Source organism: Entelurus aequoreus, linkage group LG26, assembly GCF_033978785.1.
Source record: "Entelurus aequoreus isolate RoL-2023_Sb linkage group LG26, RoL_Eaeq_v1.1, whole genome shotgun sequence".
Classification (NCBI taxonomy): domain Eukaryota; kingdom Metazoa; phylum Chordata; class Actinopteri; order Syngnathiformes; family Syngnathidae; genus Entelurus; species Entelurus aequoreus.
The window spans coordinates 33,191,965-33,219,571 of NC_084756.1; the positions used below are offsets into that span (position 1 = coordinate 33,191,965).

A 27,607-nucleotide genomic window follows, 5' to 3' on the forward strand; every position below is an offset into this window, starting at 1 on the left:
TTTGTTGTTTAACTGGACTATTCTACAAGACTGCAGCCTCAAGTAGAAAGGTACACAGCACCTTCTCGTCTGAACCAACCATGGTTGGTACAGGTGGTCCAGTGGCCACCTTCTCCGTGTGGGACTATGTGGTGTTTGCCGGGACAATCCTGGGAGCAGCAGGCATCGGCCTCTTTCAAGCCATCCGAGGCCGCAAGGAGACCAGCTGCGAAGAGTTCCTGTTGGGCGGGCGGCAGATGACGGCGGTACCGGTGGCCATGTCTTTAACGGCCAGCTTCATGTCTGGCATCACCGTCATCGGCACACCTGCCGAGGCGTACTTGTTTGGGGCATCCTTCTGGCTGTTTGGCTTCTCCTACGCCATCATGTCCACCCTCACTGCCGAGTTCTTTGTGCCCCTTTTCTACAGACTGGAGATCACCAGTGCCTATGAGGTAAGAGACCGTGGATCAACTTCACAAATACTGTTTTTACAATATTCAGGGATCCCAGCGAGGTAAAAAACTATTGAAAAATATCAACTTTTGGAGGTGGAAGATATTTGTCAATTTTTAAGATGCTTTAGAAGTCATATCCTACATGTGTAGAAAAACACGACCCAATGTGACGTTAAGATAATCACTGATTAAACTGCTCCAAATGTCTTGTAGTGAAGCAAAAAGCCTTGTTATTTTGTAGAGACCAGTTGGCTAACAGTCTTATAAAGATGTTTGGCTCAAGTACACTATATTGCCAAAAGTATTTGGCCACCCATCCAAACGATGAGAATCAGGTGTCCTAATCACTTGGCCTGGCCACAGGTGTATAAAATCAAGCACTTAGGGATGGAGAGCGTTTCTACAAACATTTGTGAAAGAATGGGCCGCTCTCAGTGATTTCCAGCGTGGAACTGTCATAGGATGCCACCTGTGCAACAAATCCAGTCGTGAAATTTCCTCACTCCTAAATATTCCAAAGTCAACTGTCGGCTTTATTATACAAACCTCGTTTCCATATGAGTTGGGAAATTGTGTTAGATGTAAATATAAACGGAATACAATGATTTGCAAATCCTTTTCAACCCATATTCAATTGAATGCACTACAAAGACAAGATATTTGATGTTCAAACTCATAAACTTTATTTTTTTGTGCAAATAATAATTAACTTAGAATTTCATGGCTGCAACACGTGCCAAAGTAGTTGGGTAAGGGCATGTTCACCACTATGTTACATCACCTTTTCTTTTAACAACACTCAATAAACGATTGGGAACTGAGGAAACTAATTGTTGAAGCTTTGAAAGTGGAATTCTTTCCCATTCTTGTTTAATGTAGAGCTTCAGTCGTTCAACAGTCTGGGGTCTCCGCTGTCGTATTTTAGGCTTCATAATGCGCCACACATTTTCGATGGGAGACAGGTCTGGACTGCAGGCGAGCCAGGAAAGTAACCGCACTCTTTTTTTACGAAGCCATGCTGTTGTAACACGTGCTGAATGTGGCTTGGCATTGTCTTGCTGAAATAAGCAGGGGCGTCCATGAAAAAGACGGCGCTTAGATGGCAGCATATGTTGTTTCAAAACCTGTATGTACCTTTCAGCATTAATGGTGCTTTCACAGATGTGTGAACTTTGCGTCGATAACAGTCTGGATGATTCGCTTCCCCTTTGGTCCGGATGACACGATGTCGAATATTTCCAAAAACAATTTGAAATGTGGACTCGTCAGACCACAGAACACTTTTCCACTTTGCATGAGTCCATCTTAGATGATCTCGGGCCCAGAGAAGCCGGCGGCGTTTCTGGATGTTGTTGATAAATGGCTTTCGCTTTGCATAGTAGAGCTTTAACTTGCACTTACAGATGTAGCGACCAACTGTATTTAGTGACAGTGGGTTTCTGAAGTGTTCCTGAGCCCATGTGGTGATATCCTTTAGAGATTGATGTCGGTTTTTGATACAGTGCCATCTGAGGGATCGAAGGTCACGGTCATTCAATGTTGGTTTCCGGCCGTGAATTGATGTGAATTCATTGTATTCCGTTTATATTTACATCTAACACAATTTCCCAACTCATATGGAAACAGGGTTTGTAAGAAAAGTGAAGACTTTGGGAACAACAGCAAGTCAGCCACCTAGTGGTAGGCCACGTAAACTGACAGAGAGGGGTCAGTGGATGCTGAAGCGCATAGTGCAAAGACTTTCTGCACAGTCAGTTGCTACAGAGCTTCAAACTTCATGTGACCTTCCAATTAGCCCACGTACAGTAGGCAGAGAGCTTCATGGAATGGGTTTCCATGGCCAATCAGCTGCATCTAAGACACCACTGGACTCTAGAGCAGTGGAGACGCCTTGTCTGGACTGATAAATCACGCTTTTCCATCTGGCAATCTGATGGACCAGTCTGGGTTTGGAGGTTGCCAGTAGAACGCTACATTTCGGACTGCATTGTACCGAGTATGAAATTTGGTGAAGGAGGATTTATGGTGTGGGGTTGTTTTTCAGGAGTTGGGCTTGGCCCCTTAGTTCCAGTGAAATGAACTTTGAATGCTCCAGGATACCAAAACACTTTGGACAATTCCATGCTCCCAACCTTGTGGGAACAGTTTGGAGCGGGCCCCTTCCTTTTCCAACATGACTGTGCACCAGTGCACAAAGTAAGGTCCATAAAGACATGGATGACAGAGTCTGGTGTGGTTGAATTTGACTGGTCTGCACAGAGTCCTGACCTGAAAGCACCTTAGGGATGAATAAGAACAGAGACTGAGAGCCAGGCCTTCTACACCAACATCAGTGTGTGACCTCAACAATGCGCTTTTCGAGAAGAATGGTGGAAAATTCCTATAAACACACTCAGCAACCTTGTAAACAGCCTTCCCAGAAGAGTTGAAGCTGTAATAACTGCAAAAGGTGGACTGACATCATATTGAACCCTATGGGTTAGGAATGGGATGGCACTTCAACTTCATATGTGAGTCAAGGCAAGTGACTAAATTCATTTGGCAATATAGTGTATTTACGAGGAGACCAGCGGTGAAATCCCACATTCTTCACTAGCTTGATCGTACAATACTATGAATTCCTTTACTTTACCACAAATGTTGGGATTCTGGCGTAAACTTGGCATGAATCTGTCAGGGTATCTTCATTGTGTGCGTCAAGTGCTTCCTTAAGATGCTTGTGTCGTCCCACCCGTCCATACAGAGATACAACATTGCAAAGTTTGGATTTTGCCGTGCGACTTGTTGGCTACTCCACTTTCAAATATTGCCACACTGTCATCATGATGTTTGCTATGGTCGCCCACTCCTGAGGTTTCCATTTGCGGGGAAAAGAGGCGAAGAAGAAGACATTTTCGTGTAACAACATTAGCATGCTAACGGACTTATTAGCTTGTGTGCACTCTATTTATCTCGTACACAACCCACATTAGTATGGTATCAGAGATGTAGTTACAAGTACTCTCCCATACATGTACCTAAAAAAGAGCCGTATATTGAATGGCCTACCACGACAGTTTAAGAATCACTGGGCGAGAAGAATAGCAGAATTTCATTAAATAGAGGACATCTGGGATCCCTGAAAAACAAAGCTGATAAATGAAATGAAAAACAAATCACGTGGACAGATCAATTACAATGCTTTACAATGTTTTATCCTTTCTAGTACCTGGAGTTGCGTTTCAGCCGGCCCATTCGAGTATTAGGGACTTCAATGTACATTGTTCAGACGGTTAGTGACCTAAAACTACTTCTGTGAGAATGTGGACTAAGACTGGAAAAAAAGCACAGCAAACAACATCTGTCTGTTCCCCTCTTGCTTTATGGAAAAGGACATCTTGTGTGAATGTGAATAACAAGCATCAACCAATCAACTAATGGCAGCTCTCTTATCAGGCCCTGTACACTGGTCTGGTCATTTACGCTCCTGCCCTGGCACTGAATCAGAGTAAGTCAACAAAGAGCAACTTTGTCAAGCGTTTACATGTCCCAGTGATGCCTTCTCTCAGTAAAACAAGGCTAGAACATCTCAACAAAACCAAGGTGAGGTGAAGTCCATATCTGGAATCAAGTACCATGGTAGGTGCACGCAGAAAAGCAAGAAGTGCAGTGAGGTGGTTTAGAGTTCAACAAGGAATGGAGCTGAGATAAGGTGGTGAGGACTGCTGCAAGGCTCGCAACAAGGAAATAAAAAGTAAATATAGCATGGAAGCTAATATGTGCACAGACTAGAGGGGCTGTATAGCTCGGTTGGTAGAGTGGCCGTGCCAGCAACTTGAGGGTTCCAGGTTCGATCCCCACTTCTGCCATCCTAGTAACTTCCGTTGTGTCCTTGGGCAAGACACTTTACCCACCTGCTCCCAGTGCCACCCACACTGGTTTAAATGTAACTTAGATATTGGGTTTCACAATGTAAAGCACTTTGAGTCACCAGAGAAAAGCGCTATATAAATATAATCCACTTCACTTCACTACATGTGGACACACAAGGAAGCAACTGGAACTAGGACAGACTCTGTGCTGACTCAATATCCAAACTTTCTTCTGATTCAGTCACTGGACTGGACCTGTGGGGAGTGCTGGTGGCCACAGGGGCAGTGTGCATCCTCTACTGCACCTTGGTTGGTAAAACACTGTTTCAATCCACAGCAGTTGTGTGCAAACCTTGTTTGACTAATTATCTATTCCAAGCATTGCATTTTAGCTGCTCATGCTACACTTGTGCTCATCTTGTCCCTAGGGCGGCCTGAAAGCAGTCATTTGGACCGACGTGCTGCAGATGGTGATTATGTTGGCAGGTTTTGTGGCTGTGATAGCGAGAGGGGCAGTGCTGCAGGGGGGCCTGGCCAACATCTGGGAAGATGCCAGGCGAGGAGGCAGGCTGGAGGCCTTTGAGTAAGATCACAACTTGTCGTACATAGTTAGGCTTGGACACACCAGTGATATTCTATATCTGGAGAGTTTATGAAAATAAGCTTTTATAGTGCAGTATATATACAAATAAATATTTATTCTGACTATTTCCAGCCAGTAAATACACATGTATCAGACAGAAATAAAATAAAATAACTTTAACTAGCCAGGGTATGAAAACTTAATGATTTAACTGCATGTTTTGGAGCACTTATAGGAATCTATGATTTACAGAAGCTTTGAGTGTACTAAAACACGTGCAAACTTGATAGCACACAAAGTGATCTACTAAACGTGTGCAAAGAAGATTGCATCTTTTAAGTGAGCAGAATAAGTTGTGCAAACCCTTCATTAGTATGCAAAATATACAGTACAGGCCAAAAGTTTGGACATACCTTCTCATTCAATGTGTTTTCTTTATTTTCAAGACTATTTACATTGTAGATTGTCACATCAAAACTATGAATGAACACATGTGGAGTTATGTACTTAACAAAAAAAGGTGAAATAACTGAAAACATGTTTTATATTCTAGTTTATTCAAAATAGCCACCCTTTGCTCTGATTACTTTTTCGCACACTCTTGGCATTCTCTCCAATAGCTTTAAGAGGTGAAATGGTTTTCACTTCACAGGTGTTCATTCATAGTTTTGATGTGACAATCTACAATGTAAATAGTCATGAAAATAAAGAAAACACATTGAATGAGGAGAAGGTGTTTGGCCTGTACTGTGTACTGATCATCTAAACAACCACAATACTGGGAGGAGAAGATGCAACTATAATTTTCTAGCACGCACAATGTGATTAGATGACTCATCTGCACTACTTGGCGTTTTATTGAGAAGGACACACTTGGCTGTGAGAGAGGAGTGCAAAGACACACGATGGATGTACAACATGTGCGTTTCAACATATTAGGATGGTCAGAAATAAAAAAAAAATATTATACTAGTCACTATTCTACTCAGTAACACTATTCTATAATTTTAGCTGCTAGATGACTTAAAGGGGAACTGCAATTTTTTGGAACTTTGCCTATCATTCACAATGAGAGACAAGAAAACATGTTTTATTTGTGCATTCTAATTTTTAATAATCAGCTTGCTAGGTGCTAGCAATGCAGCTAAAGGGATCAATCCATTCTGCCTCTAAATCACTTTAAAATGCATTCAAAAACTGTCAAAAATACTTCCTTTATGTTATGTAACCTGCATTATAACCAAACTGTAGCAACATTATTTTTGTAAGAGCGAACACTGAGGAACTCTTTTTCTAGCATACTAACATATCACCTTGAGACGGCATGCTACAGTATTAGTCATAAACTAGCTTCTACGTCAGCAGCTGAATGCCTTTTGAGTTAGTAATACACAACACAATCTGTACTGAGTGAAAAACATGAACAATCATATCACAGTATCTATCCATCCATCCATCTTCTTCCGCCTATCCGAGGTCGGGTCACGGGGGCAGCAGCCGAAGCAGGGAAGCCCAGACTTCCCTCTCCCCAGCCACTTCGTCCAGCTCTTTCCGGGGGATCCCGAGGCGTTCCCAGGCCAGCTGGGAGACATAGTCTTCCCAACGTGTCCTGGGTCTTCCCCGTGGCCTCCTACCGGTCGGACGTGCCCTAAACACCTCCCTAGGGAGGCGTTCGGGTGGCATCCTAAACAGATGCCTGAACCACCTCATCTGGCTCCTCTTGATGTGGAGGAGCAGCGGCTTTACTTTGAGTTCCTCCCGGATGGCAGAGCTTCTCACCCTATCTCTAAGGGAGAACCCCGCCACCCGGCGGAGGAAACTAATTTCGGCCGCTTGAACCCGTGATCTTGTCCTTTCGGTCATAACCCAAAGCTCATGACCATAGGTGAGGATGGGAACGTAGATCGACCTGTAAATTGAGAGCTTTGCCTTCCGGCTCAGCTCCTTCTTCACCACAACGGATCGATACAGCGTCCGCAATACTGAAGACCCTGCACCAATTTGCTTGTCGATCTCACGATCCACTCTTCCCTCACTAGTGAACAAGACTCCGAGGTACTTAAACTCCTTCACTTGGGGCAGGGGCTCCTCCCCAACAAATAGGTGGCACTCCACCCTTTTCCGGGCGAGAACCATTGACTCGGACATGGAGGTGCTGATTCTCATCCCAGTTGCTTCACACTCGGCTGCGAACCGATCCAGTGAGAGCTGAAGATCCTGGCCAGATGAAACCATCAGGACCACATCATCTACAAAAAGCAGAGACTTAATCCTGCAGCCACCAAACCGGATCCCCTCAACACCCTGACTGCGCCTAGAAATTCTGTCCATAAAAGTTATGAACAGAATCGGTTACAAAGGGCAGCCCTGGCGGAGTCCAACCCTCACTGGAAACGTGTCCGACTTACTGCTGGCAATGCGGACCAAGCTCTGACACTGATCATACAGGGAGTGGACCGCCACAATCAGACAGTCCGATACCCCATACTCTCTGAGCACTCCCCACAGGATTTCCAGAGGGACACGGTTGAATGCCTTCTCCAAGTCCACAAAGCACATGTAGACTGGTTGGGCAAACTCCCATGCACCCTCAAGGACCCTGCCGAGAGTATAGAGCTGGTCCACAGTTCCACGACCAGGACGAAAACTGCTCTGTTCCTCCTGAATCCGAGGTTCGACTATCCGGCGTAGCCTCCTCTCCAGCACACCTGAATAGACCTTACCGGGAAGTGGGATCACACATACCCTCCGGTTCCCCTTCTTAAAGAGAGGAACCACCACCCCGGTCTGCCAATCCAGAGGCACCGCCCCCGATGTCCACGCGATGCTGCAGAGTCTTGTCAACCAAGACAGCCCCACAGCATCCAGAGCCTTAAGGAACTCCGGGCGGATCTCATCCACCCCCGGGGCCTTGCCACCGAGGAGCTTTTTAACTACCTCAGCAACCTCAGCCCCAGAAATAGGACAGCCCACCACAGATTCCCCAGGAACTGCTTCCTCATAGGAAGACATGTCGGTAGGATTAAGGAGGTCTTCAAAGTATTCCTTCCACCGATCCAAAACATCAGCAGTCGAGGTCAGCAGCACACCATCCTCACCATACCCAGTGTTGACAGTGCACTGCTTCCCCTTCCTGGGGTGGCGGTTGGTGGGCCAGAATCGCTTCGAAGCTGTCCGGAAGTCTTTTTCCATGGCTTCCCCGAACTCCTCCCATGTCCGAGTTTTTGCCTCCGCGACCGCTAAAGCCGCACACCGTTTGGCCTGTTGGTACCTGTCCGCTGCCTCTAGAGTCCTATGAGCCAAAAGAACCCGATAGGACTCTTTCTTCAGCTTGACGGCATCCCTCACTGCTGGTGTCCACCAGCGGGTTCCAGGATTACCGCCACGACAGGCACCAACTACCTTGCGGCCACAGGTACAATCAGCTGCCTCGACAATAGAGGCACGGAACATGGTCCACTCGGACTCAATGTCCAGCACCTCCCTCGTGACATGTTCAAAGTTCTTCCGGCGGTGGGAATTGAAACTCTCTCTGACAGGAGACTCTGCTAGACGTTCCCAGCAGACCCTCACAATGCGTTTAGGCCTGCCAGGTCTTTCCGGCATTCTCCCCCACCATCGCAGCCAACTCACCACCAGGTGGTGATCGGTAGAAAGCTCCGCCCCTCTCTTCACCCGAGTGTCCAAAACATGAGGCCGCAAATCCGGTGACACAACTACAAAGTCGATCATGGAACTGCGGCCTAGGGTGTCCTGGTGCCAAATGCACATATGGACACCCTTATGTTTGAACATGGTTGTTATGGACAATCTGTGACGAGCACAATAGTCCAATAACAAAACACCACTCAGGTTCAGATCTGGGCGGCCATTCGTCCCTATCACATCTCCCCAGGTTTCACTGCCGTTGCCAACATGAGCGTTGAAGTCCCCCAGTAGGACAAGGGCATCACCCGTGGGAGCACTTTCCAGTACTCCCTCGAGTGTATCCAAAAAGGGTGGGTACTCTGAACTGCTGTTTGGTGCATAAGCACAAACAACAGTCAGGACCCACCCCCCCACCCAAAGGCGGAGGGAAGCTACCCTCTCGTCCACTGGGTTGAACTCCAACGTGCAGGCTTTCAGCCGGGGAGCAACAAGAATTGCTACTCCAGCCCGTCGCCTCTCACTGCGTGCAACGCCAGTGTCGAAGAGAGTCCAGCCCCTCTCGAGAGAACCGGTTCCAGAGCCCTTGCTGTGCGTTGAAGTGAGTCCGACTATATCCAGCAGGAACTTCTCCACCTTGCGCACTAGCTCAGGCTCCTTCCCCCCCAGCGAGGTGATATTCCACGTCCCAAGAGCCAGCTTATGTTGCCAGGGATCGGACCGCCAAGTGCCCTATGACTAAGGTGTGGTTACCGGTAGACTGGGGTGTAGGACTAGCTAAAGGGCTAAATCTATTATGCGTCTCAACCGGTTCACCGTTGCTTATAGGCCACTTAGGGCTGCTATAAGCTGGGCTAGTTAGCTCGCTACAGCTAACGCTAGCAGATGTGTCCGTGACGTCTAAAGTTATGAAATTACTCTGCTGTAACTGGCGGACACGGCCCTGGAGTAGAGCTATGCATGAGTAAGGTGCACAAAGAACAGGAAGCCACACTTACTTCTTTCTTTCACTGAGTCAAGTTTTTGTTGCCTTGGAGCACAGTAGCTTCAAACTGTACCTAGTTTAGCTTCGCTAGCTTAGTAACTAGCTAGCTGAAAGTGAGGCACTGAAACAGAGAGTGTAAGTTTGATAAGACTGTTAAATATGTTGGAGAGGGAATAACGCAAGTTGTAAATCGATTAGAAGCACACAGACAGAAAGTTAGCAGCGAGAGCGGTCAGACTTAGAAGGCTACATTGGTGACTCTCATTAGCTTCATTTTGCAAGGGTTATTTATTATTTTTAGATTCCTAAAATAAAAAGACACGTTTGTTCTTGTTTCTCATGATTGTGAACGATAGGCAACCTTCCAAATACCAGTGCAGTTCCCCTTTAAAGGGCTGATTAAAACAAATTTAAATGATGTGTTTTGTTGTCATTTAATTGTTTTAAAGACGTTTGTTTTCTCACATAGAATATATGTTACTAACATAAATCCTTTGCGATAAAAACTTCTTGAAGTATGCATGTTTTGCAACTTGAGCACAGCAGTGCAGCCTCCATCCAGCCATGCACCTTCAGCACTAAATGTCAATGTAAGTGCACTGAACGACTGCTTCTACAACGCTCATAAAAAGTGGTAGATGTCTGCTGCTTTTGTGAAAACATAGTAAAACACCAAAGTTATGAGCATTATAACATGAATGTGCAGCAAATGAGTCTGCCTATTACTTGGTACACGCAAAATCGTCATTTAAATAAGGCGTTTTGCACCACTTTTTAGTTGTTGTCTTAGTAAATCAAACGCAACACGCCCACTAAAAGTACACATTATTTTATAGACTGCACACACTGTTTAGCGCGTGGTGTTTTGGATCTGAGTAAGTCAGGCACATACTGCATACTAGGGCTGTGAATCTTTGGGTGTCCCACGATTCGATTCAAAATCGATTCTTGGGGTCACGATTCGATTCAGAATCGATTTTTTTTTTTCAATTCAACACGATTCTCGATTCAAAAACGATTTTTTATTTTTTTTAAATTTTTTTTATGAAAACAATACACAACAATACCATAATAATGCAATACAATTTCAAAACAAAACCCGACCCAGCAACATTCAGAATAGCAATAAACAGAGCAATTGAGAGCAATTGAGGACACACAAACATGACACGGAACAATCTAAAAGTAGTGAGACAAAAATGAATATTATCAACAACAGTATCAATATTAGTAACAATTTCAACATAGCAGTGATTAAAAATCCCTCATTGATATTATCATTACAAACATTAATAAAAAAAACAATTACAAAAAATGAACAATAGTGTCACAGTGACTTACACTTGCATCGCATCTCATAAACTAAATGTCTAATGATAATGTCAATGAGGGCTTTTTAATCACTACTGTGTTGAAATTGTAACTAATATTGATACTGTTGTTGATAATATTCATTTTTGTTTTACTACTTTTGGTTTGTTCTGTGTTGTGTTTGTGTCTCCTCTCAATTGCTCTGTTTATTGCAGTTCTGAGTGTTGCTGGGTCGGGTTTGGTTTTGGAATTGGATTGCATTGTTATGGTATTGCTGTGTATTGTTTTGTTGGATTGATTAATTTTAAAAAATATAAAAAATTTTTTTTTTTTTAAATCAAAAAAAATAAATCGATTTTTTTATAATGAGAATTGATTCTGAATCGCACAACGTGAATATCACGATTCGAATTTGAATCGATTTTTTCCCACACCCCTTCTGCATACTATATTCATCTCTACAACCAACTTTAAGATGAAACAAAATAGCAAAAACTCAATTTGCTGATTCCCTACATGAAAATGTTGTAATTGGACTTAGCTTTGACCCCGATCCACTGAAGAGGCATACTTTCTGGACCATCACAATCGGTGGCAGCGTGATGTGGGTATCCATCTACGCCATCAACCAGTCCCAGGTGCAGCGCTACATTTCCTGCAAGACATTGGGCCATGCAAAGATGTGAGCATTCCTGCACGCACATCCTCACCATTATGTAACATCTTTGTGACAGCTCGCTTACTGCGCCCAGGTCTTTGTATGTAAACATGGTGGGTTTGTGGGTGACTGTGAGCCTGGCTGTGTTTTCCGGACTCACCATGTTCTCCATTTACAAGAAGTGCGACCCGTTCACCAATGGTGACATCGGCACCACTGACCAGGTAACCAGTCAAATGTCACCTGTGAAGCGTGTGTTAACTGCTTTGTCTTCATAAAAACAGTTGCTGCCTTACCTTGTCATGGACATTTTGGCAGTCTACCCAGGAATCCCTGGCTTGTTTGTGGCTGCTGCATACAGCGGAACCCTGAGGTGAGCACACATTATGCAAACCTGCACGAGCAAACATAACTCTTGGGTACAGGCTTCAATTGGTACTATCAGAGAGAACAATGCAGCATGTTTACTTGTGTGGGAGTGGTTCATTCCCTCTCACCAAGTCAGTTCCTAAGAAATATGACCAACTTCCACATGGGTTCTTCAGCACAGTGTCTTCCAGCATCAATGCTCTTGTTGCTGTCACTGTGGAAGACTTCATCCGTCCCGTATGCAAGAACCTGACACAGAAGCAGATGACATGGTTGAACATGGGCCTGAGTAAGTCTTATCTAACCTAGTTCACAAATACGACAGAAATCACATACGTTGCTCTGTACAAACGTGTCCAAATTGTTTGGAGAGCAGCCTGATGTGCACTTTAAGCTGACATGTTCATAAATCCCAGGTAAATATTCACATACCATAAGAAGCACAACATAAAGGCAACAGTGGAGTGTGAGATCAGTTGTGTTGAAAAATGCCTGGCTACCTGAAACAACACAAGGATGTTAAAATGTGAGTGAAACATAGTAGTCTGTCATAAAGTGACAAGTGTTCACAATGTCATCTCTGGAAGCTTCTGTGAGTAAACTAGCACAAGGTGAATCATGTGTGGAGAGAAGACAGTTCTTACACAAGTTGATGTACAGTATGTATATACTGGGGCGGTATGGCATAGTGGGTAGAGCGGCCGTGCCAGAAACCTGAAGGTTGCAGGTTCGCTCCCCGCCTCTTGACATCCAAATCACTGCCGTTGTGTCCTTGGGCAGGACACGTCACCCTTGCCCCTGGTGCCGCTCACACTGGTGAATGAATGATAGGTGGTGGTCGGAGGGGCTGTAGGTGCAAACTGGCAGCCTCGCTTCCGTCAGTCTACCCCAGGGCAGCTGTGGCTACAAATGTAGCTTACCACCACCAGGTGTGAATAAATGATGGGTTCCCACTTCTCTGTGAGCGCTATGAGTATCTAATAATAGAAAAGCGCGATATAAAATCTAATCCATTATTATTATTATGTACAGTATGTATATGTCTGTCATCCTCATGTTAGAACAGGACTGGGCAATTATTTTCACTCGGGGGGCCACATTTAGAGAATAAAATGTTTCTGGGGGCTGTATATCTGATTTTTAGGAATACTAATACCTCACAATAATGTCTGATTGAATGCTAAAAACGTTATGACAAACCGTCTTAAAAAACGGAATGGAATTTTACATTTTTTTACTGAATGAGACACCCAGAATGAATGTGGGTTTTACAATATTAACTATGAAGGATAAAAGCACTATATAAATATAATTCACTTCACAAAAACACTGAATATTGACAACATATCTCCATCCACATATTGTCGCAAACTCGCATGGCTGCAATTGTAGTGACCCCAAGATGCAGGAACCAGGAGAGTGAAGATCAGGTAAGATGATTGAATTCACTCAAACAGAGATGAAGCAGTCTTGCATGTAACAGTTCTCAAAACATAAGTCAACCCTCGAGCACTGAGGAGCGCGCGAGACAGGCATAAATAGAAACATGCTGATTGGCAGCAGGTGTGGACTGGCTGCCAATCAACAGCAGGTGAGGGGAAAACAACGCTCAGCGGGACACGCAGGAAATAGAACCAAAATAAGAGCACTGATAGGAAATAAACACAAAACAAGGAAGCACAAACAGAAATGAAGTGACGGATCGTCACACATATTTTACAATCAAGCGAAATGCAACAAAAATACAACAAACACGCCGAAATATGAACACGAAGGGTAAAAACCCCGACCTACTATCTGATATATGTGATGTATCACTAAGCTTTAAAACTTTGTTGTAAAAATCTCCTTCCGTGTCTGTCCCTGACACCCACATTTCACTCTGGAAACACTCTGTGGAAACACTCCCCACCCACACTGCTTGGTGCCTTGTCTGAGCTGCTGTGACTTAGATCACCATAGTAACTAATTACATGACCATAGTAACTCATTAGATTGCCATAGTAACTCATTAGATTACCATAGTAACTAATTACATTACCATAGTAACTAATTCGATTACTATAGTAATTAATTAGATGACCATAGTAACTCATTAAATGACCATAGTAACTACTTATATTACCATAGTAACTAATTAGATTAGCAAAGTAACACATTAGATGACCATAGTAACTCATTAAATGACCATAGTAACTAGTACCGTAATTTCCGGACTATAAGCCGCACCAGCTAAATTTAGGGGAAAATACAGATTGCTCCATATATAAGCCGCACCCGACTATAAGCCGCAGGGTTTTGATGTGTAATTACCGTAGTATATAGGGGTTCCTGCTACCACGGAGGGGATTGTCGGGACAGAGATGACTGTTTGGGAACGCAAAGCGTCCCATTTATTAACAATAAATCTTTCAATCATTCAATCAAACTTTCAAATCTTTGACATGGCGAACAGCATTCGTGCAGAGTACAAATAATACAACGGTGCAAAGTAATACAAAGTGCTCGCCTGTACGTTATCAAAATAACCAGCCTACCGGTATATGAAAAGTCAGTCTTTAATCATTGTGTCATCGTCTTCCTCCTGCGTACTAAAACCACCGAAATCCTCTTCGTCTGTGTCGGAGAAGAACAGGCCGTAAATAAGCCGCACCCTTGTATAAGCCGCAGGGACCAGAACGAGGGGAAAAAGTAGCGGCTTATAGTCCGGAAATTACGGTATATCACGCATATTCCAAGCATTGAAAGACTTAGTATAGTTGAAGACTTACGGTCATTAGAAAACATGAGTGCACATCATAATGGCAGCTACACTTTACATCTTAAACATCTAAAAAAAAATGATTTGGGAATGTCCGGCGGGCCAGATTGAAAACCTTAATATATATATTAAGAGAGAAAGTACAGTGCATCCACAAAGTTCAGTGAGGAGGTTGTGTTACGTGTGTTGACTTTTTGTTTTGATTGCAATTAATTTGCGCCATGAGTGGCAAAGGTAGTTTGGATCGGGTCATATAAGTCAATGCTGTGCTAAGCGGGCTTCACACTACATTTCATGGTCATTGAGCTGATTTACTGGCGTTGTCTAAGAGATGGAGGCACACTTGCAGCATTTGGATTCATGTGTAGTGTTCAAATTAAGTAGACTAGGGACATCTCGCGAATTAAACTGAAGATGTCAGCAGGCCGCACTTAGCCCGCTGGCTGAACCCTTCTAGAATAGCAAATCATCCATCTACTTGCCTCATAAAACGGTTCCCTGACAAGAACTATAGTGTACACAAAGTCTGACCCAAGTCAAGAAAGCTGTTTTCCTACAAAGGTGTATTTTTTGGCGCTCTGTGCATCGGGATGGCTGGCGTGGCTTCACTGTTGGGAAGTATTCTGCAGGTAACGCTGACATGCCTTACCACGGACTCTTCAAAGCACACATGTCCTGACACTTTTCTGTGTGCAGGCAGCTCTCTCTATATTTGGCATGGTCAGCGGGCCTCTTCTTGGCCTTTATCTGTTAGGAATGCTGTTCCGCACATCCAACTCCACGGTGAGTATGAAGTATGCATGGACACTGAGCTGACAACCTGACAACCTGTTGACTCTGCAGGGAGGCCTGGCAGGAATGGTCCTGGGCCTGGTGTTGACCCTGTGGGTGGGGATCGGAGGTCAGATTTACCCGGCAACCACTGCCAAGACAAACCCTCTGCTAGTCAGCACTGTGGGATGCAACAGCACACACCAGTACAACACCACCACAGCAGCTCCCTGGACCAGTCCACTGACCATGTCACCTGAGTGAGTACTAAGTACGGAACCAGTCCAGTAACCATGCCACCTGAGTGAGTACTAAGTACTGGACCAGTCCACTGACCATGCCACCTGAGTGAGTACTAAGTACCAAGTACTGAACCAGTCCAGTAACCATGCCACCTGAGTGAGTACTAAGTACCAAGTACTGAACCTGTCCAGTAACCATGCCACCTGAGTGAGTACTAAGTACTGGACCAGTCCACTGACCATGCCACCTGAGTGAGTACTAAGTACTGAATCAGTACAATAACCATGCCACCTCAGTGAGTACTAAGTACTGGACCAATCCACTGACCATGCCACCTGAGTGAGTACCAAGTACTAAGTACTGGACCAGTCCACTGACCATGCCACCTGAGTGAGTATGAAGTACCAAGTACTGGACCAGTCCAGTAACCATGCCACCTGAGTGAGTACTAAGTACCAAGTACTGGACCAGTCCAGTAACCATGCCACCTGAGTGAGTACTAAGTACCAAGTACTGGACCAGTCCAGTAACCATGCCACCTGAGTGAGTACTAAGTACTGGACCAGTCCAGTAACCATGCCACCTGAGTGAGTACTAAGTACCAAGTACTGGACCAGTCCAGTAACCATGCCACCTGAGTGAGTACTAAGTACTGGACCAGTCCAGTAACCATGCCACCTGAGTGAGTACTAAGTACCAAGTACTGCAACAGTCCAGTAACCATGCCACCTGAGTGAGTACTAAGTACTGGACCAGTCCAGTGACCATGCCACCTGAGTGAGTCCTATAAATCATGCAGGTTTTTTTTCAACTGCCTTAAAGGGGAACTAGACTTATTAGGGTGAATTTTGCCATCCTTCTGTAAGACAGGAAGACAGATATATTTGTTTTAATGCCTTCTAAGTCATAAATATATGTAAATAAAAGTCATCTTACAGTGGAGCTAACGGAAGCCCTCTAAATAACCATCCAAAAGCACCAACAATACTCCATTTACATTTCCTGACTGGAATACTAACCAAGTATTAGTCATATTGGTTTTAATGCGCTAAAGCAGACAAACTAGTTTTAGCGGTGCAGTGATCAGAGGCCGCTAACTAGCTTGTGTGTTGACATCATAGGACTTGTAAAAGTTTATTCTTCATCATAAATCATGCCTCTCACCTGGATAGTAGAAGGACGAGGATATAATCTGATAAATTGGCAACAGACATTGTACAGTAAGTGATGTTATATAATGTTTGTTGTCTCTAATGAAGTCTTCAGTGAGTAGAAATCAGTGATGTTGTCAAGGAAAAAGCAAATGTGATGCATTTTTGAAATTATTACATCGTCTTATGCTTAAAATGACCAAAGTACATAAATATTGTTATATATGTTATTATGAATGTTACTACATGACATATATACTTACATCACGTATATATTACATGTTATTATGAATGTTACTACCTGACCTATATACTAACATCATGTATATATTACATGTTATTATGACTGTTACTACATGACATATATACTTACATCATGTATATATTACATGTTATTATGACTGTTACTACATGACATATATACTTACATCATGTATATATTACATGTTATTATGACTGTTACTACATGACATATATACTTACATCATGTATATATTACATGTTATTATGAATGTTACTACATGACATATATACTTACATCATGTATATATTACATGTTATTATGAATGTTACTACATGACATATATACTTACATCATGTATATATTACATGTTATTATGACTGTTACTACATGACATATATACTTACATCATGTATGTGGGCTCTGTACCGAGGATGTCGTTGTGGCTTGTACAGCCCTTTGAGACACTTGTGATTTAGGGCTATATAAATAAACATTGATTGATTGATGTATATATTACATGTTATTATGACTGTTACTACATGACATATATACTTACATCATGTATATATTACATGTTATTATGAATGTTACTACATGACATATATACTTACATCATGTATATATTACATGTTATTATGAATGTTACTACATGACATATATACTTACATCATGTATATATTACATGTTATTATGACTGTTACTACATGACATATATACTTACATCATGTATATATTACATGTTATTATGACTGTTACTACATGACATATATACTTACATCATGTATGTGGGCTCTGTACCGAGGATGTCGTTGTGGCTTGTACAGCCCTTTGAGACACTTGTGATTTAGGGCTATATAAATAAACATTGATTGATTGATGTATATATTACATGTTATTATGACTGTTACTACATGACATATATACTTACATCATGTATATATTACATGTTATTATGAATGTTACCGCATGACATATATACTTACATCATGTATATATTACATGTTATTATGAATGTTACTACATGACATATACTTACATCATGTATGTATTACATGTTATTATGAATGTTACTACATGACATATATACTTACATCATGTATATATTACATGTTATTATGAATGTTACTACATACTACATATGTACTTACATCATGTATATATTACATATTATGAATGTTAATACATGACATATATACTTACATCATGTATATATTACATATTATTATGAATGTTACTCCATGATATATATACTTACATCATGTAAATATTACATAGATAGATAGTACTTTATTGATTCCTTCAGGAGAGTTCCCTCAGGAAAATTAAAATTCCAGCAGTAGTGTACAGAATTGAGATCGAATTTAAAAAAGTAAATAATGTAAATAATACATGTTATTATGAATGTTACTACATGACATATATACTTACATCATGTATATATTACATGTTATTATGAATGTTACTACCTGACATATATACTTACATCATGTATATATTACATGTTATTATGACTGTTACTACATGACATATATACTTACATCATGTATATATTACATGTTATTATGACTGTTACTACATGACATATATACTTACATCATGTATGTGGGCTCTGTACCGAGGATGTCGTTGTGGCTTGTACAGCCCTTTGAGACACTTGTGATTTAGGGCTATATAAATAAACATTGATTGATTGATGTATATATTACATGTTATTATGACTGTTACTACATGACATATATACTTACATCATGTATATATTACATGTTATTATGAATGTTACCGCATGACATATATACTTACATCATGTATATATTACAACATTATTATGAATGTTACTACATGACATATACTTACATCATGTATGTATTACATGTTATTATGAATGTTACTACATGACATATATACTTACATCATGTATATATTACATGTTATTATGAATGTTACTACATACTACATATGTACTTACATCATGTATATATTACATATTATTATGAATGTTACTCCATGATATATATACTTACATCATGTAAATATTACATAGATAGATAGTACTTTATTGATTCCTTCAGGAGAGTTCCCTCAGGAAAATTAAAATTCCAGCAGTAGTGTACAGAATTGAGATCGAATTTAAAAAAGTAAATAATGTAAATAATACATGTTATTATGAATGTTACTACATGACATATATACTTACATCATGTATATATTACATGTTATTATGAATGTTACTACCTGACATATATACTTACATCATGTATATATTACATGTTATTATGACTGTTACTACATGACATATATACTTACATCATGTATATATTACATGTTATTATGACTGTTACTACATGACATATATACTTACATCATGTATGTGGGCTCTGTACCGAGGATGTCGTTGTGGCTTGTACAGCCCTTTGAGACACTTGTGATTTAGGGCTATATAAATAAACATTGATTGATTGATGTATATATTACATGTTATTATGACTGTTACTACATGACATATATACTTACATCATGTATATATTACATGTTATTATGAATGTTACCGCATGACATATATACTTACATCATGTATATATTACAACATTATTATGAATGTTACTACATGACATATACTTACATCATGTATGTATTACATGTTATTATGAATGTTACTACATGACATATATACTTACATCATGTATATATTACATGTTATTATGAATGTTACTACATACTACATATGTACTTACATCATGTATATATTACATATTATTATGAATGTTACTCCATGATATATATACTTACATCATGTAAATATTACATAGATAGATAGTACTTTATTGATTCCTTCAGGAGAGTTCCCTCAGGAAAATTAAAATTCCAGCAGTAGTGTACAGAATTGAGATCGAATTTAAAAAAGTAAATAATGTAAATAATACATGTTATTATGAATGTTACTACATGACACATATACTTACATCATGTATATATTACATGTTATTATGAATGTTACTACATGACATACACTACCGTTCAAAAGTTTGGGGTCACCCAAACAATTTTGTGGAATAGCCTTCATTTCTATGAACAAGAATAGACTGTCGCGTTTCAGATGAAAGTTCTCTTTTTCTGGCCATTTTGAGCGTTTAATTGACCCCACAAATGTGATGCTCCAGAAACTCAATCTGCTCAAAGGAAGGTCAGTTTTGTAGCTTCTGTAACGAGCTAAACTGTTTTCAGATGTGTGAACATGATTGCACAAGGGTTTTCTAATCATCAATTAGCCTTCTGAGCCAATGAGCAAACACATTGTACCATTAGAACACTGGAGTGATAGTTGCTGGAAATCGGCCTATATACACCTATGTAGATATTGCACCAAAAACCAGACATTTGCAGCTAGAATAGTCATTTACCACATTAGCAATGTATAGAGTGTACTTCTTTAAAGTTAAGACTAGTTTAAAGTTATCTTCATTGAAAAATAAGGACATTTTAATGTGACCCCAAACTTTTGAACGGTAGTGTATATACTTACATCATGTATATATTACATGTTATTATGAATGTTACTACATGACATATATACTTACATCATGTATATATTACATGTTATTATGAATGTTACTACATGACATATATACTTACATGTATATATTACATGTTATTATGAATGTTACTACGTACTACATATATACTTACATCATGTATATATTACATGTTATTATGAATGTTACTACATGACATATATACTTACATCATGTATATATTACATGTTATTATGACTGTTACTACATGACATATATACTTACATCATGTATGTGGGCTCTGTACCGAGGATGTCGTTGTGGCTTGTACAGCCCTTTGAGACACTTGTGATTTAGGGCTATATAAATAAACATTGATTGATTGATGTATATATTACATGTTATTATGACTGTTACTACATGACATATATACTTACATCATGTATATATTACATGTTATTATGAATGTTACTACATGACATATATACTTACATCATGTATATATTACATGTTATTATGAATGTTACTACATGACATATATACTTACATCATGTATATATTACATGTTATTATGACTGTTACTACATGACATATATACTTACATCATGTATATATTACATGTTATTATGACTGTTACTACATGACATATATACTTACATCATGTATGTGGGCTCTGTACCGAGGATGTCGTTGTGGCTTGTACAGCCCTTTGAGACACTTGTGATTTAGGGCTATATAAATAAACATTGATTGATTGATGTATATATTACATGTTATTATGACTGTTACTACATGACATATATACTTACATCATGTATATATTACATGTTATTATGAATGTTACCGCATGACATATATACTTACATCATGTATATATTACATGTTATTATGAATGTTACTACATGACATATACTTACATCATGTATGTATTACATGTTATTATGAATGTTACTACATGACATATATACTTACATCATGTATATATTACATGTTATTATGAATGTTACTACATACTACATATGTACTTACATCATGTATATATTACATATTATGAATGTTAATACATGACATATATACTTACATCATGTATATATTACATATTATTATGAATGTTACTCCATGATATATATACTTACATCATGTAAATATTACATAGATAGATAGTACTTTATTGATTCCTTCAGGAGAGTTCCCTCAGGAAAATTAAAATTCCAGCAGTAGTGTACAGAATTGAGATCGAATTTAAAAAAGTAAATAATGTAAATAATACATGTTATTATGAATGTTACTACATGACATATATACTTACATCATGTATATATTACATGTTATTATGAATGTTACTACCTGACATATATACTTACATCATGTATATATTACATGTTATTATGACTGTTACTACATGACATATATACTTACATCATGTATATATTACATGTTATTATGACTGTTACTACATGACATATATACTTACATCATGTATGTGGGCTCTGTACCGAGGATGTCGTTGTGGCTTGTACAGCCCTTTGAGACACTTGTGATTTAGGGCTATATAAATAAACATTGATTGATTGATGTATATATTACATGTTATTATGACTGTTACTACATGACATATATACTTACATCATGTATATATTACATGTTATTATGAATGTTACCGCATGACATATATACTTACATCATGTATATATTACAACATTATTATGAATGTTACTACATGACATATACTTACATCATGTATGTATTACATGTTATTATGAATGTTACTACATGACATATATACTTACATCATGTATATATTACATGTTATTATGAATGTTACTACATACTACATATGTACTTACATCATGTATATATTACATATTATTATGAATGTTACTCCATGATATATATACTTACATCATGTAAATATTACATAGATAGATAGTACTTTATTGATTCCTTCAGGAGAGTTCCCTCAGGAAAATTAAAATTCCAGCAGTAGTGTACAGAATTGAGATCGAATTTAAAAAAGTAAATAATGTAAATAATACATGTTATTATGAATGTTACTACATGACATATATACTTACATCATGTATATATTACATGTTATTATGAATGTTACTACCTGACATATATACTTACATCATGTATATATTACATGTTATTATGACTGTTACTACATGACATATATACTTACATCATGTATATATTACATGTTATTATGACTGTTACTACATGACATATATACTTACATCATGTATGTGGGCTCTGTACCGAGGATGTCGTTGTGGCTTGTACAGCCCTTTGAGACACTTGTGATTTAGGGCTATATAAATAAACATTGATTGATTGATGTATATATTACATGTTATTATGACTGTTACTACATGACATATATACTTACATCATGTATATATTACATGTTATTATGAATGTTACCGCATGACATATATACTTACATCATGTATATATTACAACATTATTATGAATGTTACTACATGACATATACTTACATCATGTATGTATTACATGTTATTATGAATGTTACTACATGACATATATACTTACATCATGTATATATTACATGTTATTATGAATGTTACTACATACTACATATGTACTTACATCATGTATATATTACATATTATTATGAATGTTACTCCATGATATATATACTTACATCATGTAAATATTACATAGATAGATAGTACTTTATTGATTCCTTCAGGAGAGTTCCCTCAGGAAAATTAAAATTCCAGCAGTAGTGTACAGAATTGAGATCGAATTTAAAAAAGTAAATAATGTAAATAATACATGTTATTATGAATGTTACTACATGACACATATACTTACATCATGTATATATTACATGTTATTATGAATGTTACTACATGACATACACTACCGTTCAAAAGTTTGGGGTCACCCAAACAATTTTGTGGAATAGCCTTCATTTCTATGAACAAGAATAGACTGTCGCGTTTCAGATGAAAGTTCTCTTTTTCTGGCCATTTTGAGCGTTTAATTGACCCCACAAATGTGATGCTCCAGAAACTCAATCTGCTCAAAGGAAGGTCAGTTTTGTAGCTTCTGTAACGAGCTAAACTGTTTTCAGATGTGTGAACATGATTGCACAAGGGTTTTCTAATCATCAATTAGCCTTCTGAGCCAATGAGCAAACACATTGTACCATTAGAACACTGGAGTGATAGTTGCTGGAAATCGGCCTATATACACCTATGTAGATATTGCACCAAAAACCAGACATTTGCAGCTAGAATAGTCATTTACCACATTAGCAATGTATAGAGTGTACTTCTTTAAAGTTAAGACTAGTTTAAAGTTATCTTCATTGAAAAATAAGGACATTTTAATGTGACCCCAAACTTTTGAACGGTAGTGTATATACTTACATCATGTATATATTACATGTTATTATGAATGTTACTACATGACATATATACTTACATCATGTATATATTACATGTTATTATGAATGTTACTACATGACATATATACTTACATGTATATATTACATGTTATTATGAATGTTACTACGTACTACATATATACTTACATCATGTATATATTACATGTTATTATGAATGTTACTACATGACATATATACTTACATCATGTATATATTACATGTTATTATGAATGTTACTACATGACATATATACTTACATCATGTATATATTACATGTTATTATGAATGTCACTACATTACATATATACTTACATCATGTATATATTACATGTTATTATGAATATTACTACATGACATACTGTATATACTTACATGAATATATTATGTTATTATGAATGTTACTACATGACATATATACTTACATGTATATATTACATGTTATTATGAATGTTACTACATACTACATATAAACTTACATCATGTATATATTACATGTTATTATGAATGTTACTACATGACATATATACTTACATGTTATTATGAATGTTACTACATACTACATATAAACTTACATCATGTATACATTACATGTTATTATGAATGTTACTCCATGATATATATACTTACATCATGTATATATTACATGTTATTATGGATGTTACTACATGACATATATACTTACATCATGTACATATTACACGTTATTATGAATGTTACTACATGACATATATACTTACATCATGTATATATTACATGTTATTATGAATGTTACGACATGACATAAATACTTACATCATGTATATATTACATGTTATTATGAATGTTACGACATGACATAAATACTTACATCATGTATATATTACATGTTATTATGAATGTTACTACATGACATGTATACTTACATCATGTATATATTACATGTTATTATGAATGTTACTACATGACATATACTTACATCATGTATATATTACATGTTATTATGAATGTTACTACATGACATATATACTTACATCATGTATATATTACATGTTATTATGAATGTTACTACATTACATATATACTTACATCATGTATTTTTTACATGTTATTATAAATGTGTTTTTTTTTAGGTGGGAGGAAGCCGGAGTACCCGTAGGGAACTCACATGCACCTGGGGATAGGTTGATTGGCAACACTAAATGGTCCCTAGTGGGTGAATGTGAGTGTGAATGTTGTCTATCTGTGTTGGCCCTGTGATGAGGTGGCGACTTGTCCAGGGTGTACCCCGCCTTCCGCCCGAATGCAGCTGGGATAAGCTCCAGCACCCCCCGCGACCCCAAAAGGGACAAGCGGTAGAAAATGGATGGATTATAAATGTTACTAAATTACATATATACTTACAGCGTGTATATAAACCTTAATGGAGGTGTTCGGATGTTTTTTAGAGCGCTTTATAGACGGAATAGAGCAACTTCTATAGGCTCCATTGTTAGCTGACTCTTACTAGTTTTTATTTACCAGTTAGAATGCATACAAAAAGAAAAACATGTGTTCTTGTCCTACATAAGGAATGAATGATTTAATTGTGAATGATTTAAAGAAATGCACTTAATTGTGGAGTAATAAAGGAGGATCTCCTGTGTGTGTTTACCAGTGTTAGGCCTCCATTAGCAGACTCCTGGTACTCTCTGTCCTACCTCTACATCTCTTTGCTGGGCACGCTGACCACAGTTGTGAGTGGCCTCTTGGTGAGCATGATCACAGGTAGGAACTACCCATGGTCACAAAACCTTACACAGCATTAGAGAAGACATCATTAAGTTACACTTTCGTTGTTTTTAGGTGGCTGCAAGCAAAAAAAGCTGAACCCCGATCTCTTTGTGAGGAAAAGTGACTTTTTGTGTTTTGGCTGCAACAAAAAATCCCAGGTAGAGATCACAGACCCTATTTTTGTATTACAATTATTCCAAATATAAAGGTGTGGCTGACTAACCTGTCCATCCACTACAGGCATCAGGGGAAAAACTCAAGCATTCCCCACACTTTCACACGGAAGCCGACAAGCCAGGACTTGCACACCCTGAGCGGACGAGAGAAGACGTTGAGAAAGTGACCAAACTTTAGGGTCAAATCATCACATTGCACCTCTGAGATGTATTCATCACACATTGCAAGGTGGCCCCTACTGCTGGATCTGTCTTTAAACACATGTTCCAAGCTTTTGTAGGGTTTGTATTCAAATGAATGTAATATTACTGTGGACTTCAGCGGAGTCAAATTCCTGTGAAGAATCTACTGACTCACCACCAGATGTGACCAGACAGTATGTCAATGGACTAAAAAGCAGTGGTTGCCAACTACCAGGCCCAGAGAAACATGAAATCCTTTATAAAGGACTGCATTGACTTTGGCCTGTGCCACTAGACACACCATAAGCTTGTTTATAGATGTACAATAAACTGCTCATAGGAAGTTGTTATAACTTTGTGACATGACACAATGCACATTAACCAACATACCAAATATAAATGTGACAGATTGTAGCCAAAGGCTGATTTCCATCTGCATCTCATTGCAAAGAAACAAGCTCCCACTAATTCAGCATTATAGTGAGTTGTATCTCTCATGCACTTATGTTCGCTGTATTTATCTGGCACAAATGGAAAGCCGGTCCCTGAAAATAATGCCAACATTACACCGGTCCGTGGTGTACCACTCTATAGACCAGTGGTCACACACATGATTGTATTTCTTTAAAAAAAAAAATAAATACACCCCCCTCCCGGTCCACGGGACAAATTTTCAAGCGTTGACCGGTCCGCAGCTACAAAAGGTTGGGGACCACTGGTATAGACAACACTGGCACCATGTTTTATTTGATTACAACTGCATTTTAAAGTCATATTTCCTTTACTACGCACTCTTTACTAGCAAATTGCCCTCTAAATAAATATTATGCATTAAAGATCTATTGTAGTGTTAACACCTGAGGCACCTGCCTTGTCAACTGTTACTTGGCAACACAAAGCTAGTTTTGACCTGCTCAGCAAGGCAAGTGTTTTCTATGAAGTTGCACCAAAACAGCAACTATTTCATCTAATTATCACTTCCCAGTCCAGGAAGCATGTTATCTGTGAACCCTGACTTGTTGACAGTTGGTCATCCCTTTTCCACCAAGTCCACACTTCTGAGATCAACTTGAAACCTCACAACTTCATTTCATTTGTAACGTTTAATGACCCCAAACCTCACACTACATTCTGAGTCGCTTCAGTAAACAGCTAGGACAACTACATCCATTTTCTACCGCTTGTCCCTCTCAGGGTCGTGGGGGACTGCAGCCTATCCCAGCTGCATTCGGGCGGGGTACACCTTGGGCTAAGAAGACAGGGCACACCCTGGACAAAGAAGACAGTGCACACCCTGGATTAGGAAGGCAGTGTACACCCTGGACAAGGAAGAGGGTACACTCTGGACAAGGAAGACAGGGTACACCATGGACAAGGAAGACAGGGTACACCATGGACAAGGAATGCAGTGTACAACCTGGACAAAGAAGACAGAGTACACCCTGACAAAGAAGACATGGTACACCCTGGACAAGGAAGACAGGGTACACCCTGGACAAGGAAGGCAGGGTACACCCTGGACAAAGAAGACAGGATACACCCTGGACAAGGACAATAGAGTAC

At 39.2% G+C, this 27,607-nt stretch overlaps 1 protein-coding gene across 1 annotated transcript; it reads left to right on the forward strand.

The window, feature by feature from the left end:
- slc5a8l (solute carrier family 5 member 8, like) lies at positions 1-26,524 on the forward strand. Its single transcript, XM_062037695.1, has 15 exons — positions 1-434; positions 3,643-3,708; positions 3,873-3,924; positions 4,530-4,597; positions 4,717-4,871; positions 11,354-11,494; positions 11,565-11,694; positions 11,755-11,843; positions 12,016-12,128; positions 15,162-15,229; positions 15,297-15,383; positions 15,444-15,631; positions 25,570-25,679; positions 25,758-25,843; positions 25,926-26,524. Exons 1-15 carry the CDS (start codon positions 81-83, stop codon positions 26,037-26,039), a joined length of 1,821 nt encoding a protein of 606 aa, XP_061893679.1. The 5' UTR covers positions 1-80; the 3' UTR covers positions 26,040-26,524.
- Positions 26,525-27,607: the final 1,083 nt, after the last annotated feature.

What these genes read in the sequence shown, in the direction of transcription:
- slc5a8l (XM_062037695.1), top strand. Translation starts at nt 81, where the DNA reads ATGGTTGGTACAGGTGGTCCAGTGGCCACCTTCTCCGTGTGGGACTAT. An exon ending in TCCGCACATCCAACTCCACG is followed by an intron (nt 15,384 to 15,443) that starts GTGAGTATGAAG and finishes TTGACTCTGCAG; the next exon opens with GGAGGCCTGGCAGGAATGGT. An exon ending in CTTGGTGAGCATGATCACAG is followed by an intron (nt 25,680 to 25,757) that starts GTAGGAACTACC and finishes CGTTGTTTTTAG; the next exon opens with GTGGCTGCAAGCAAAAAAAG.